At 32.3% G+C, this 15,985-nt stretch overlaps 2 protein-coding genes across 2 annotated transcripts; both read left to right on the top strand.

The window, feature by feature from the left end:
- Positions 1-4,141: 4,141 nt before the first annotated feature.
- On the top strand, positions 4,142-5,987 carry LOC148543750 (zinc finger A20 and AN1 domain-containing stress-associated protein 1-like). The gene has a single exon (XM_088497854.1). The coding sequence runs from the start codon at positions 4,541-4,543 to the stop codon at positions 5,042-5,044; it is 504 nt and encodes a 167-aa protein (XP_088353980.1). The 5' UTR covers positions 4,142-4,540; the 3' UTR covers positions 5,045-5,987.
- A 5,312-nt stretch (positions 5,988-11,299) lies between these two features.
- Positions 11,300-14,516, top strand: LOC148543749 (uncharacterized). Its single transcript, XM_088498697.1, has 4 exons — positions 11,300-12,408; positions 12,451-12,891; positions 13,067-13,127; positions 13,458-14,516. Exons 1-4 carry the CDS (start codon positions 11,300-11,302, stop codon positions 14,514-14,516), a joined length of 2,670 nt encoding a protein of 889 aa, XP_088354823.1.
- The last annotated feature ends 1,469 nt before the right edge of the window (positions 14,517-15,985 follow it).

Below are 15,985 nucleotides of genomic sequence, written 5' to 3'. Positions count from 1 at the left end.
CAGTCAATGATAAAAAAAAGTTAATATGAACAAAGAAATAATAAAAATTGTAAAAAATAATAATATACATAAAAAATCAGAAGTAAAATAATATAAAAATTATTTATCATATAAATAAAATAAATACAATAAAAAATAAAAATATAAAAGAAAATATTATAAATTTTTTTAGTATTATCAGTATTCTGTGATTTAATATTATTTTAAACTATAAATTTTTATTATTTATGATTCTATTTTTACTTATTTATAGAATATTTTTATTTTATTTGACATTATAAAATTTATAGTATTTTCTTTTATATTTTTATCTTTTATTATATTTATTTTATTTATATCATAAATAATTTTTATATTATTTCACTTCTGATTTTTCATATATATTATTATTTTTTGTAATTTTTATTATTTCTTTGTTCATATTAACTTTTTTTTATCATTGACCGCTTTTTATGTCTAATATTTTTTTATTATTTTTTTATCATTTTTGTATAATACTATTTTATTATTATATAATAATTATAATTACAAATTGTAAAAAGTCGAATAAAAAATAAATTTTTTTGTACAAAACAAAAATAGAGTACATCAAAGTATAGGAAAAAGAAAGCGCATTCAGATAGGAGAGAATAAAAATTTCATAAAACCAACAACATATATTATATGAACTAAATTTATCATCTAATTTTTTAACAGTAACTAGTCACCATAAACATAAACGCAGAAACAATAAATTTTAGCTTCACGTAAACGTCAGAAGTGGAATCACTTCTCTTTTCTCTACCGTTTGCCAAACACACACTTCATATATTTGACTTTTTTTTTTTTACTGAAATGCACATGAAACACCTCTGTCGTGCCCCAAATCGTGTTTGTCGTCTCTGATTTAGTCTGTCCATTTAGCTGCTGCCACGTCTGAGATGGATCTCCATTTCGTGCCTGCTCTAAGTGACATGGTGCTCCCATTTCCTGGCCGCAATAAAAAAAATGACCCTGCGTATCTTGAGAATGATTTTCACATATGCGCATTTTGAGAATAAATGAATTTTCCGTGCGTATATACGTAAAAAAGTCCATAATTATTGAACTCGTTTTAGACATAATTGTTAGGCTTCTTGAATATATTTATTAGTTCATAATTTTTTTTGGTGACTCTATTAGTTCATAATTATTACACTCAAAAGTGAATACTACTTTAATAATAAAAGTTTAAAAAAAAAATATGGTTACTTTGACACGGATACGGGACACGACACGACACGGGACACGTCGACACGTGAATTTTAAAATCTTACATGACACGGGGACAGGCATACATATAAAATATAAAGTATTTTTTAGATAAACCATAATGATATTTTAATATTTTATTAATATTAAAATATAAATTAATTTTTTAAATTATTTTTAATGTCTTATTTTAATTATATCAAGTATTTAAAATATTTTTTGTTTTAATAAATAATAATATATACTATATCTAAATTTATTTTAAGAATATATATCAAGAATAAGATCGGACACGCTGACACGTGGTGGTATTTAGGTGTGTTCAAGTGTGTCTGAAGAAGAATTTTTTATTTTTTATTGAGACACGGTTTGGACACAGCAGACACGCGTGTCGGTAAGTGTCGTGTCCAAAATGTGTCCGACACGTAGACACGGTAACTCAGCAAAGTGTCCGTACTTCATAGCTTTTATGTGAATCATCTACACTCCGATAACCATAACGAATCAGTAAACTTAACTCTTTTTTATTATGAGTTTTTCCTTATTATCTAAAACATTCAAAGTCACATATTTTATTTATAATAAAAGTTAAAAATTAAAGTTAAATGACATTGGTATTTTTTTATTTAATAAAATTAAAATAAAGTACAAAAATAAGGATAAAAACTAAAAAAATAGATGGCTTTAGAAAAGGATAATGTTAAATTTTATGTCATTATATATGAGAACATTGATTTATTTTATTATATTTATTTTTATACGAAATAACAAAAAAATTAAATTTTATGTCCGTTTTTTATTACTTATGTTACTTATTTATAGTTGTTTAAATTATACTTTATAGTCATTGAGACATTGAGTCATGTTTTCTTTCAACAAAAAAAATAGTTATGAAGTTATTTTTATTTTTTTAATAGGAGTACATCCATTATATCATGATTTTAATAATTAATATAAAATTTAAAAAATTAAATAAATATTTATTTTGATTACATTCAAGAGTGAATTATATATATTCTTATAGCCAAGAAATTGACTTAACTTGTTTTATAATAAATAGTTTTTTAATTATCATATTTATAAAAAATATCCCATCTTTTTAATTATCCCATCTTTTTAATTATCCTAAAAGTTAAATATTAAAACTAATGTTAAAACTTTTTTATTATTAACAGAACTAAAATAAAACATAAAAATAAAACTTGAATAAAAATAAAAATACAAAATTCTGAATCCCAAAATATAAAATGATTATAAGAGAAAAAAATTACTTAAATATAATTTTTATAAGGTACTTTATGAATGAACTCAGATGAATGAATATTATATGTAAAATGAATCCTGATATATTGGTACAAAAATTATTTTATACAATAGTAAATCATAAGAAATAAAATTTTTTTAGCTATTAAAATTATGTGAGAGAAAGAGTGATTTAAATATAAATTTTTATATCTGCTTCAAACTAAATATAATTAGAGAGATAAATAAATTTACAAATATTTATAAATTTTTATTTTCATTGTTACACATAGTAACAACATAATGATTTTAGTATTATACCTAAATTAATTTAAATTCAATTATTCTATATATTAAAGAAATTAAATAACTAATAAATTTTTTATTTTTTATTTAATTATTCTATACAAACTTTTTAAATGCTTGATATCTTAATTTTTTTAAAAGATAAAATATGACTTAACAAGTAAGAATGAAAAATAAGTATCTTTATAATAGTTATACATTTAGATATCTAAATCAAACAAAAAAAATAATTCTTTTAACAAATCTGTAACAACTCAAAAGTTAACACAATGGATATGTCTGAATCAAAGTGATAAACAAAAATGAGAGCTGCGATAGCCGATAATGGTAATATGATATGGTGGTAATTGATTGCGGTTGGGGTTAATAGAAGAAGAAAAAAAAAAAGAATAAAACAATGCAACATAATAGTGACGGCGAGACAATAATAGTTATATATGTAAAAAATAATAAGAGAAAATAATAGTGTATAATATGATGAGACGATATAATCAAAATAAAAATTAATAATTTTAAAATAATAATAAAATTAAAAAAAATTAAAAATATTTAATATAAAGTTAAAGAAATAATTTTTTATCTATTAAAATTATGTATAAAAAAATATTTTGAATATGAATATGAATTTTTAAATTTATTTTAAATTAAATAAAATTAAAAAAATAAATAAATTTAATATATAAATAACTAATTTGTAAATAATATTAATAAATTTGTATCTTAACTTTATTACATATAATAACAACAAATTTTTCTTTAATTTTTTAATTTAAATTTATTTATAAATTATTTTTTAATTATTGATATTAAATTTATAATTTTAAAAATAAAAATATAAAAATAATTTTTTAACTCAATAAAAAAGTGCCTGTTGAGCCGCTAGTAAATATAGTTTGATTCCAAAATAATTTTGTATGAAATTAATATCTTTAAAAAAATATTTTTATCTATATATCAACACATGATTAATAAGTAGTTGAGTAAAGATACATTCATAATTATAATAGTATACGATTTTATTTTGATGCATTTACGAAAATTATGAATGGTTATGTACTCAAATTTATTCCTTAGTACATAATTGTGATTGGATACAAAGAAAATCTGTAATTGTTTATTGAATTAGATATTTCAACGTTATAAATGAAAGTATTATTTTTTTTACCAAACATTGGAAACTCGAACCCTCAACCTCTTACTTGAGTATGAAAAGACTATGCCATTTGAGTTATAATTTATTAGCATAAATGAAAGTATTATTCATAGTACAATAAATTAAAATAAAATCTTCAATAAAATCTTACCACTAAAAGTTTAGTGAAGTGATCCTAATGTATCGGTAAGATAATTATTCGTGCACATTAAAGATTTGATTTCAAAATTTAACGAATAAAATATTCCTATCACAACCGACTTAATGAACGACATAACAGTAATCTCTATGTAGAATACCGAACCCGACATTAAAATCTTTTTTTATTAACAAAAAATTAAAATATAAATTAAAACATTTAAAAGATAAAAAAGGAAAGCAGAGTAGGAAGCAAATCAGCAACATCTTTATCTTAATTCCACACGAAAATCTGGGGTAGATTCTTCGGATACGCCATTATAAAGCTACCAAACTTAGCACCACCGTCACGTAATTCCCACTCTTCAAATATCTCTCTCTCTTTCTCTGAAACCCTAACACAAAACACAAACAAGTGAAACATAAACAACCACCGTTTTCGCTTTCTGGGTCACTGAAGCATTTCATCGAATGGCTTCTGAGCATAACAACGACAACAGCACAAGCTACCAACCTTCGGAGCCAAGACCATGCGCCAACGGTTGCGGCTTCTTCGGCACCGCCGGCAACAGAAACCTCTGCTCCAAGTGCTTCAGAGATCTCTTCCTTGAAGAACAGCGTGCCGCTTCAGCCAAAGTCGTCGTTGAGAAAACCCTTCTCCATGGCTGCGTTGCTTCCGGGTCCTCTCCTTCTTCGGACACCACCGACTCCTCTGTCGTTCCTGCGGCGGAGCCTCCTTCTTCCTCCGCTGCCGCAGCAGCGCCTTCCGGTCCCGTGAAGCCCTCGAACCGGTGCCGTGGTTGCAACAAGAAGGTTGGGCTGACGGGTTTCGTTTGCAAGTGTGGAGCGACGTTCTGCGGGGTTCACCGTTATCCAGAGAGGCACGATTGTCCGTTTGATTTCAAGGGCGTTGGACGTGACGCGATTTCCAAGGCTAATCCTGTTGTGAAAGCAGATAAGCTCGACAAGTTTTAGGTTTCTTAATTGGATTTGTATTATGATGGGTTGATCAATTCTCTTTGTTTTAGGCCACTTGAGAATTTTAGGGTGTTAGATTGATAGTTCTGTTTAGGAATGACAAGGATTAATATTTTTTAAAAGTAGTTTATAAAAATTAATTTTTAAAATATAATTTTTTAAAAATTATATTATTTATGTTTAGTAAATCAAATTAAAAATAATTTTTAATAAATATAAATAATAATAATTGTGTTTGGTAAAATAGTTTTTAAAATTTAAAATATTATAATAAATATAAATACAAGTATTAAATTTAGTCAAAAAAAAATATAAGTATTAAATTTGAAAGTTAGTTAATATATAAGGTTATATTAGACGTTTAAATTTTGAAAAGTACAAGTTAATTTTAAAAAATTTTATTTTAGTTACTTTTAGAAATATTTCGATCTTTTAAAAATTGTAAGTACAAGCATATGATCTTTTTAATTTACCAAACATAAAATGGAGATGGGAGGGTATGATGAATTTGGTTTTGGTAAAATATTGGGATGGAAAAGATGAAAGAAAAATATATTTTATAAATTTTATAAAATTTTTAATAGAATTAATTTTAAAATTTTTTTATCTTAGTTACTTTTAGAAATATTTCGATCTTTTAAAAATTGTAAGTACAAGCATATGATCTTTTTAATTTACCAAACATAAAATGGAGATGGGAGGGTATGATGAATTTGGTTTTGGTAAAATATTGGGATGGAAAAGATGAAAGAAAAATATATTTTATAAATTTTATAAAATTTTTAATAGAATTAATTTTAAATTTAATGATTGGTTAGATTTATCAAGTGGAGTTAATCTTTTTTGGTTGTAAATCTTGTTTAAATTAGTCTTGGTCAATTTTGTCGGCACTTAAAACTTTTATGATCGAAAATGGCTATCTATTCTTAATATATAAAAGTAGGTACATAGGTCTACTCACATTGCTTCTAAGTTATTTCTCTTCTTCTACTAACGTCATGTTAGTACCAACGCTTACTTGGCAAAATGTTAGAATCCACCACTCAAATCTTGCCAAATCAACTTTTATTTTCACATAAAAAAATACAAAAAACAACTAAAAAATACAATAAAAACCAACAAATTAACTTTTTCTAATTCAATCCTTATTTCTAAAACAACAAAAACACAAATTAACATTTACCCCAACAAAAAGCTCTCAAAACAAAGAGTTTATTACCTTTCTCAAACCTTCACCCTCTTAGCACCTCTCCATACCAAGATCCTATTTCCTTCATCTTCTTTCGGTTCCATGAGCCATTGTTTTTTCCTCAAAACAAATTGTACATCGCGATGTCCATCTCCAGCGGAGCCGCATTGCAACAGCGGAGCCGCATTGCATAAATTGCAGGGCAAACTCCATTCCTCCTCTTGCGGTTTTCCTGCCAGACCTCGATTCTGGGTCTCAGACCAACTTCACCATTTGGCGCCGCCAATGTAGGAAATTTGTCTCAGATATCTTCCTAAAGATTTTCAACTTTGCCGTTTACTCTTCTCATTATTCAATATCATTTTCAATAGCCCTATTTATTTGTTATAAATAATAAGATTTTAATTGTGAACTCATTACAAGTAGCACAAGTTTATGTATTCCTCTTTTGTAAACGGTTCTCCAGAGCTCAATTCTGGGTCTCAGACCAACGTCACTATTCGGCAACGCCAATGCAGGAAATTTGTCCCAGGTATCTTCCTAAAGATTTTCAACTTTGCCGTTTACTCTTCTTATTGTTCAATATCATTTTCAATAGCCCTATTTATTTGTTATAAATAATAATATTTTAATTGTGAACTCATTGCAAGTAGCACAAGTTTATGTATTCTTCTTTTGTAAACGGTTCTGTCCAACACTCACAACCAAAATTAATGTGCATTTAAAATTATTGCTCCCTATATCTATCGATTGCAATATTTTATCATCAAATTATAAATTGTTATTTTACATGTGGAGTACTTCTTCCATAATTTACATTTACGTGTTTCTCTTTTTCAAATTGTTATTCCACATATGCAGTATTGCTTCCACAATTTACTTAGAATGGATTATCATTCTTTGACCATGTCTTATTCTCTTTGTTGTAGAAGGATTTGCAGTAGTAATGACAGACCGGAAGAGTTAATACCCAAAATTGCTAGATGAAAATCAACCAATCACTATTTAGTAAAATATTTTAAAAAAATTAAAACAAAAAACTCTTATCTATTATTATTCAATTGAAATATCAAGTACTAATTAAATGCAATAAACATACATTAAAAGTGTCATAATAATAATAATTATAAAAAATTTCAGTTACAAATATTCAAATTCTACAACTTATACATATTAAGACTCTTACTACTCTTCATTTCTTAATATCTTATACTAATTGTCAAAAATTTCTTAAATTTAATATAACATTTTTATATGTTTTTCATTCTCATTCATTTATTTTTTTCATTATTTACAAACAAAAAACCGCAAAAAAGACAAAGTGTAACCATTAATGCAAATCCAAAAATGAAAAAAAAATGCAGTTTTGTATAACTAATATAAATAACCTATGTCTTTTTTAAAAATAAATAAATTCAAAATCTATTTATAATATGTTCTCTAAAATATTTTTAATATAACATTTATTAAAATATACTATATAGTATAAATAATGAGTAAATCTCCATAATGGTCCCCGAGATTGACGCCGTGCACCAAAATCGTCCCTAAGATTTCAATTGCACCAATTACGTCCCTGATCTGTTTTTCGTTAACAACACGTTGACGTAGCTTGATGACGTGGACCTTTGATGACATGTGTCACCTCATGGTTTGGCCACGTGTAACAGTATGATGACGTGTCGGTCAACGACACATGGCATGCTGACATGGATGGGTATGCCACGTGTCGCAATGCTATTTGTCCACGTGTCATCCACTATGTCATCATTACATGTGTAGCAAATTGGTCTCTTACTTTGCATCAAATGACTCATTTTAGACCCTGAAATTGAATGTTGTGCACCAAATAAGTCCCTTCATCAGTTTTTTCTCATTTTTTTATAAATTTAAAATTCTCATTATATATTTGAATACACTAATTTTAATTTTATCTTTTCACAAGTTATTTAAATACAAGTGTTTTTATAAAATATTTTTAAAATATTAGTTTTAATTATACAATTCTTTTCTACAATATTTTATTAAAAGAATTATGTGACATATTTATATTGATTTAATAAAGAGTGTAAGTTAAGAGTATAATAATAATGCTAATGAGTTATATCTCAAATGGCATAGTCTCCCTATACTCAATTAAGAGATTGCGGGTTCGAGTCTCCTATATTTGATAAAAGAATATAATAATATTCCTTAATATATTTTTTTAATATTTAACATTTTAATAAATATTTTAGAAATTCTTGATAAGGAACTTATTATCTAATATAAATTCATTATTCCCATCCATTTTAAGAATGTCCGATTTCCTATATAATTAACTTCTCACTAAATTAATGAGATAGATTTATACTGTCAATTATAACAATTCATTTTATCTATAACTTAGTTAGGCGGCTTTTTCATATATTACACTATTAATCAATATAAGTACTTATTGTAATCATGACTTGAACAGTATTAAAACAGATACAAATAAATACAAGAGACAATGATAAAATTTTGGTTTTAGTTAACATGTACTAATGATACAAGTTAACATTATTAATCAAAAAATTTATTATAAAATATGGAGTAAATGCCCAAAATGGTCCCTGAATTTCAAATCACTATTCAATTTAGTCCTCGATTTTTTAAAATGACCAATTAAATCCCTGGAATTCGAAAAAGCGCATCTCCGTTAGTCCCTTGTAGAAGTGCCGTCTAAACATTGATGATGTGGCATTCCAGCTATATGCTGATGTGTACCAAACTTGAATTTGATTCAAATTGGTATCTGAAATTGCTTAATAATATCCAAATTAGTCCATTTTCAATTATAAAACCCTAATCCCCAAATTATTGTCTTCTCTTCTTCGATCTCTCTGCTGTCTTCTTCTCTTCTTCAACCTCTCCGCTATCTTGTTCGACCTCTCCACTATCTTCCAGTTCATCTTGTTTTCTCGTTCGCATGAGTGATGATGGGTGGTGGGAGAGAAGCCAAAGTAGCTCAAGTAAGAACAACTAACTCTTTAGGGAGACTTTATGGCAGCAAAAGAATGTGCAATAGGGGAGGTAAGAATGTCGTTTTCTGTAATTGCAGACTTCAGATGGTAATGAAATACTCAACGATGACAGAGAATCTTGATAGACTATTTTATGGTTGTACAAACTATGAGGTAAGGTTATGGCTTTAAAGAAAATGTTAAGATAGTTTCACTTTGAGTTTGGATTCACCTACATTTTTTACTTTGCAGTATGGAATTCATTGTAATTTTTTCTGTTGGGTTGATGGAGGTGAAGAACCAGTTTGTGCAGCACCCATTTCACAAAAAATTTTGCATGAGTTCAATTGAAAAATGACAAATTTAGAAAGTGATGTTAAGACCTTGAAGATGATGACAATGGTTACCTTCTTAAAAGTGAAAAATATATTTTAGCTTAATGGACGAACCTGTAAGGATACATATAATTTAAATCTGTGTTGAACTTAAAATTAATCCAACCACATTAACTTGTAATTAAAATAGTTTTTAGGTAAGTGTACTGATGTTGTAGTTCAGGATGAATATGAACTGGAAGATAGCGGAGAGAACGAAGAAGAGAAGAAAACAGCAGAGAGCGAAGAAGAGAAGACAATAATTTGGGGATTAGGGTTTTATAATTGAAAATGGATTAATTTGGATATTATTAAGCAATTTCAGGTATCAATTTGAATCAAATTCAAGTTTGGCAGACATCTGCATACAGGTGGAATGCCACATCATCAACGTTTAGACGGCACTTCTGCAAAGAACTAACGGAGATGCACTTTTTCGAATTTTAGGTATTTAATTGGTCATTTTAAAAAGTCGAGGACTAAATTAAATAGTGATTTAAAATTTAGGGACCATTTTGGGCATTTACTCATAAAATATGTATAATAAAAAATATAATTAAAATTAGTGTATAAAAAAATATTAAGAATTTTAAATTTATAAAAAGAATGAGAAAAAACTGATGAAGGAACTAATTTGGTGCACGAAATTCAATTTTAGGGACTAAAATAAGTCATTTGATGCAAAGTAAGGGACTAATTTGGTGTACATGTAACGATGGCATAGTGGATGACGCGTGGACAAATAGCATTGCGACACGTAGCATAATCTGACACGTGGCAAAATAGCATTGTGACACGTGGCATACCCATCCATGTCAGCATGCCACGTGTCGTTGACCGACATGTCATCATACCGTTACACGTGGCCAAACCATGAGGTGGCACATGTCACTAAAGGTCCACATCATCAAGCCACGTCAGTGCGTCGTTAACGGAAAACGGGTCAGGGACTACTATGGTGCAATTTTTCCAATCTCAGGGACGTAATTGGTGTAATTGGAATCTCATGGACGATTTTGGTGCACGGCGTCAATCTCGAGGACCACTATGAGAATTTACTCTATAAATAATCTACCTCTCTACGCATTGCGTGGGTCTCACTCTAGTTTACTCTAAAAATAAAATCACAGAATCATTTAATCATCTTGATATGATCATAATAAATGAGATATAACTCGGTGAAATCCGTTACAAACTCGCCGCTTTATGAGCTATAACTCGGCATAGTCCGTTACAGGTTCACTCATTCATGAGCTATAACTCGGCACAATCCATTATAAGCTCGTCCATTCATGAGCCATAACTCGGCTAAAAGTGTTCTCATCGTGACCAACGATGTAACAGTAGACGAATAAATAGACGTTGTCCGCTATTTTATAACCGACCTTAATATTAAAAGCATAACGGACAAATAGCCGAGGATATAAAGCAAGGTAAAGTATTCTTTTAAACTCATTGAAAAACTAGACATCATACTGACTTAAGCTTCGGAGTGCCTTTGCAGGTACACTCCCCCTCCTCTTCATTGCTCATACCTTCACACCTCAAGACAAAGAAAAAGCTCGGATTCGAGGGTTAGGCGCTCAGCCTCTGAGGACATAACTCGGTTGACACTCTTATTTCGCAAGCAAGATCAATTGGCGCCCACCGTGGGGCCGAAGATATAGAATTTCCTCTTTTGGTCCCATTGTTTCTGTTTGTACCCATGGCTGACGTACCACCTCCTTCATTATCCGAACTCATGCGGATGGTAGCCGAGCTACAACAAGCCAATCAACGGATAGCTGATGAAAACCAAATAATGGCCGCTCAAATCGCCGAACTGAACCATGTTCGGACAGAACACAACGACGTCCACCGCCAGCAACCAGAGGATGATGAGCATCATTCACCCTCTCATGTCTCGGAGACTATCCGAGCTGATGTAATCCATCCCGAAGATGAAAAAGAAGGACCTGATGATCTTGTAGGACCCTTCACCGAAGAGGTGATGAACTTTGAGTTGCCAAAGAGATTCACTCTGCCACTAACCCTCACACCTTATGATGGACTCGGAGACCCGAAGAAATTTCTCAAGAAGTTCCGATCAATAATGATCGTTAACGGTGCATCCGACACTATTTTATGCCGTTGTTTTCTAAATTATTTAGACGGTCCTGCACTTGATTGGTTGTGTGCTTTGCCTGCAGGTTCTGTTTCGCGATTTCAACAACTAGCTAAGCTGTTTGAAGAGAACTTCACCGGATCCGCAATATATTTGCATGACTCTGACTATTTGAACACTATCAAGCAGGGGCAGAACGAAAGCCTGAAAGACTATATGACTCACTTCACCAAAATAGCCATCAGTATACCTGATCTCTATCCAGAAGTCCATTTGCACGCACTCAAAAGCAGCCTCCGACCTGGAAAGTTCCAAGAAACCATTGCGATAGCAAAGCCAAAAACCCTGGCCGAATTCCGAGAAAAAGCAAAAGGACAAATCGATATCGAGGAGATCAGACAAGCTCGGAAGTCTGATAGAACAACCTACAGAGACGACGATAAAACTCCAACTAGTAAGAAAAGTTTTAAACTAACTCCTCGTTTTGACTCTTACACACAGTTTAACACTAAGCGAGAGGATATCATCAAAGAGATTCTACATTCAAAACTCATCAAACCACCAAGAAAGGCCGGAACATATCAAGATACTAAGAACGCAGACAAATCAAAATACTGTGCCTTCCACCAAAAGCACGGCTACACTACTGATGACTGTGTAATAGCAAAGGATCTCTTGGAACGCTTAGCTCGGCAAGGCCATCTCGATAAGTACATCGGAGGTCACATCTAAAAACGTTCCATATCTTCCAGGACCGAAGACTCATCTGAACAACAATACCGAGGAAAAGAGAAGGTGTCGGCGAACAATTATGAAAAGCCACGAGGGATCATTAATTATATTTCAGGAGGATACGCGAGTGGAGGCTCCTCAAACTCGGCGAGAAAGAGGTCATTCCGATCAATATGCTCGTTAGAAGGCCCACAAAATGAAACACAAAATCCAACACAACTGCCGCAACTCACATTCACACAAGCAGACTACAACTCTAGTATACAGAACTTGGATGACCCCGTAGTTATAACTCTTCAGTTGGGAGACCTACTGGTCAAAAAAGTACTGCTAGATCCTGGAAGTAGTGCCGACGTTTTGTTCTACTCAACATTTCAAAAAATGAAGCTCAGTAACAACATCCTCCAGTCAACAGGGGGAGATCTGGTCGGCTTCTCTGGCGAACGCGTGCCAATAAGAGGGTCAGTGTGGTTACAAACCACACTGGGTGAGCATCCTCTTTCAAAAACTTGTGATATACAATTTTTAGTAGTAGATTGCTTCAGTCCATATAATATTATCCTTGGCCGCCTTTTCTTAAACAAATTCGGCGCCATTGTTTCTACAGTTCACCTGTGTGTTAAGTTCCCTTTACAGGACGATCATGTCGTCACAATCCATGGAGATCATAAGGAAGCTCAGCACTGTTACAACATCGGTATGAAGTTCCAAAATAATTCAAAACAGCAAGTTAACAATGTCGATCTCACACACAATAGCTCGGCATTAGCCGACTTAGATCCAAGAGCCGATTTCCGGGAAAGGCCAACTCCGTCTGACGACTTACAAAAGGTTTATTTCAACAATGACCCTAACAAGTTCACTTTTGTAGGTAAATCAATAAGCAAGGAAGAACTAAACGCCATCACCACCTTCATACAAAATCAAGCCGACCTTTTTGCATGGAAACCTTCGGACATGCCCGGCATAGACCCTCAAATCATCAGCCATAAAACTGGCTATAAACTCGTCTGCAAAACCTGTGCAGCAAAAGAAACGAAAACTCGGCAAAGAAAAGCGAAAAGCGTCGTTGGAGGAGACACAAAAACTGATAAGTGCCGACTTCATCAAAGAGATCAGATTTACCACCTGGCTCGCCAATATGGTTATGGTAAGGAAACAGAACGGTAAGTGGCGCATGTGCGTCGATTTTACTGATTTAAATAAAGCATGTCCAAAAGACTCGTATCCTTTACCATCCATAGACTCTTTGGTAGATAACGCTTCCGGTTACGCTACCTTAAGTTTCATGGATGCATATTCAGGGTACAACCAAATACTTATGCACCCCTCCGATCAATGTAAAACAGCCTTTATTACTGACTTCGGAAACTACTGTTATAAGGTTATGCCTTTTGGATTAAAGAATGCAAGGACAACTTACCAACGCCTTATGGATAAAGTTTTCACCAAACAAATCGGCAGAAACATCGAAGTTTATGTAGATGATATGGTCGCCAAAACAAAGGTCGGCAACAATCATCTTGACGAGTTAACAGAAATATTCGCCCAGATAAGCCATTACAACATGCACCTGAACTCAGAAAAATGCGCTTTTTGTGTACAAGGTGGTAAGTTCTTGGGTTTTTTGTTAACGAACAGAGGCATCGAGGCAAACCCCGACAAATGCCGAGCAGTTTTAGAAATGACAAGTCCTAAGACCATAAAAGAAGTCCAACGCCTCACAGGAAGACTTGCTGCTTTATCCAGATTTGTACCTTGTTTAGCTTCAAAGTCTAATCCTTTTTTCCAAACAATTAAAAAGAAAAACAAATTTCAATGGACCGACGATTGCGAGAGAGCTTTTAACACACTAAAAACAACTCTCTCGCAACCGCCGATTCTACAAAAACCCCTCCAAGGGGAAGATTTATTTCTATACCTTTCAGTTACTAATTGGGCGATAAGATCGGCTCTTGTCACAGAAAGAAGCAAAATTCAGCAACCAGTCTACTTCGTCAGCAAAACACTCCACAATGCTGAGCTTAATTATCCGAGAATAGAGAAGCTGGCCTTAGCATTAGTCTTCTCAGCACAGAGACTCTGACCTTATTTTCAAAGCCATGTCATCAATGTCAAGAAAGATCATCCACTACGACAAGTACTACACAAGCCCGACATTGCAGGGAGACTTACAAAATGGTCAATCGAACTGTCCGAGTTTGACATCAGATATCAATCCAGAGGGGCAATAAAATCACAGTTTTTAGTCGACTTTATTGCAGAACTTACGATACCATCAGAAGAGGACCACACAAAACAATGGACTTTATACATAGATGGCTCATCCAACAAAGAAGGATGTGGCGCTGGAATACGACTCGAAGCTGAAGATGGTACCATCCTCGAGCACTCCATACACCTATCTTTTAAAGCCAGCAACAACAATCCGAGTATGAAGCCCTGGTCGCAGGACCTCAGCTTTGTTTAGAACTTCAAATATACACAATCAAGGTATATTGTGACTCCTTGTTGGTTGTTCAACAGGTAAACGACCAGTTTCAAGTAAGAGACCCTCTTCTATCCAAATATTTATTATTAGTCAAAAATTTGATTTCACAATTTAAAGAACTTGAAATACAACACATTCCCAGAGAACAAAACCAAAGAGCTGATATTTTATCTAAGCTCGGCAGTACTCAGTCCGAGATATCTACATTGCATCAATTTACTATAAACTCTCCTAGCATTGACCTGACAAAAGTGCTAAGTGTTACTCAGGAAAGTGATTGACGAACAGATTTAATAAATTATCTACAAACATCCCACATTCCAGAGAACGTCGAGAATGTCAAAAGGTTCCGAAGACAAGCCACCTTCTTCACATTACTGAACGGAGCCTTATACAGACGTGGATACACTCGACCTTTACTCAAATGCCTCAGCGGTCCCGAAGAAGAAATAGCACTCTCAGAGGCACATGAAGGGATTTGCAGAACCCACACAGGAGCTCGGAGCCTAGCCTCAAAAGTCCTCCGCGCCGGTTTCTTTTGGCTATCCCTAAAACAAGATAGCCAGAACAAGGTCCGGACATGCATCAATTGCCAGAAGCACGCCCCAACCATCAACATTCCAGCAGAGGATATGCATCATAGCGATGTCACCTGGTCTTTCCACCAATGGGGATTAGACATTCTCGGCCCATTCCCTACGGCGCCGGGCCAGGTAAAATTTCTTATAGTCGGAATTGACTACTTCTCCAAATGGGTTGAGGCCCAACCTTTAGCAAAAATAACATCACAACAAGTAATATCTTTTGTCTGGAGGAACATTATTTTCCGTTTCGGGATTTCTCATCATATCATAACTGACAATGGTCGCCAGTTTGCCGATCAGAAATTTCAATCTTTTTTGCAGAACCTCAAAATCAAACAACATTTCGCCTCTGTTGAACACCCTCAGACGAACAGACTAGCAGAGGCAGCAAATAAAGTGATCTTACACGCACTCAAGAAGAAGCTGGATGACACAAAAGGGCTATGGGCTGACCTTATACCTGAAGTACTATGGGGATAT

This window comes from Arachis ipaensis, chromosome B9 (genome assembly GCF_059453495.1).
Source record: "Arachis ipaensis isolate K30076 ecotype BB chromosome B9, ASM5945349v1, whole genome shotgun sequence".
Lineage (NCBI taxonomy): Eukaryota > Viridiplantae > Streptophyta > Magnoliopsida > Fabales > Fabaceae > Arachis > Arachis ipaensis.
This window is presented reverse-complemented; position numbering and strand designations above follow the sequence as displayed.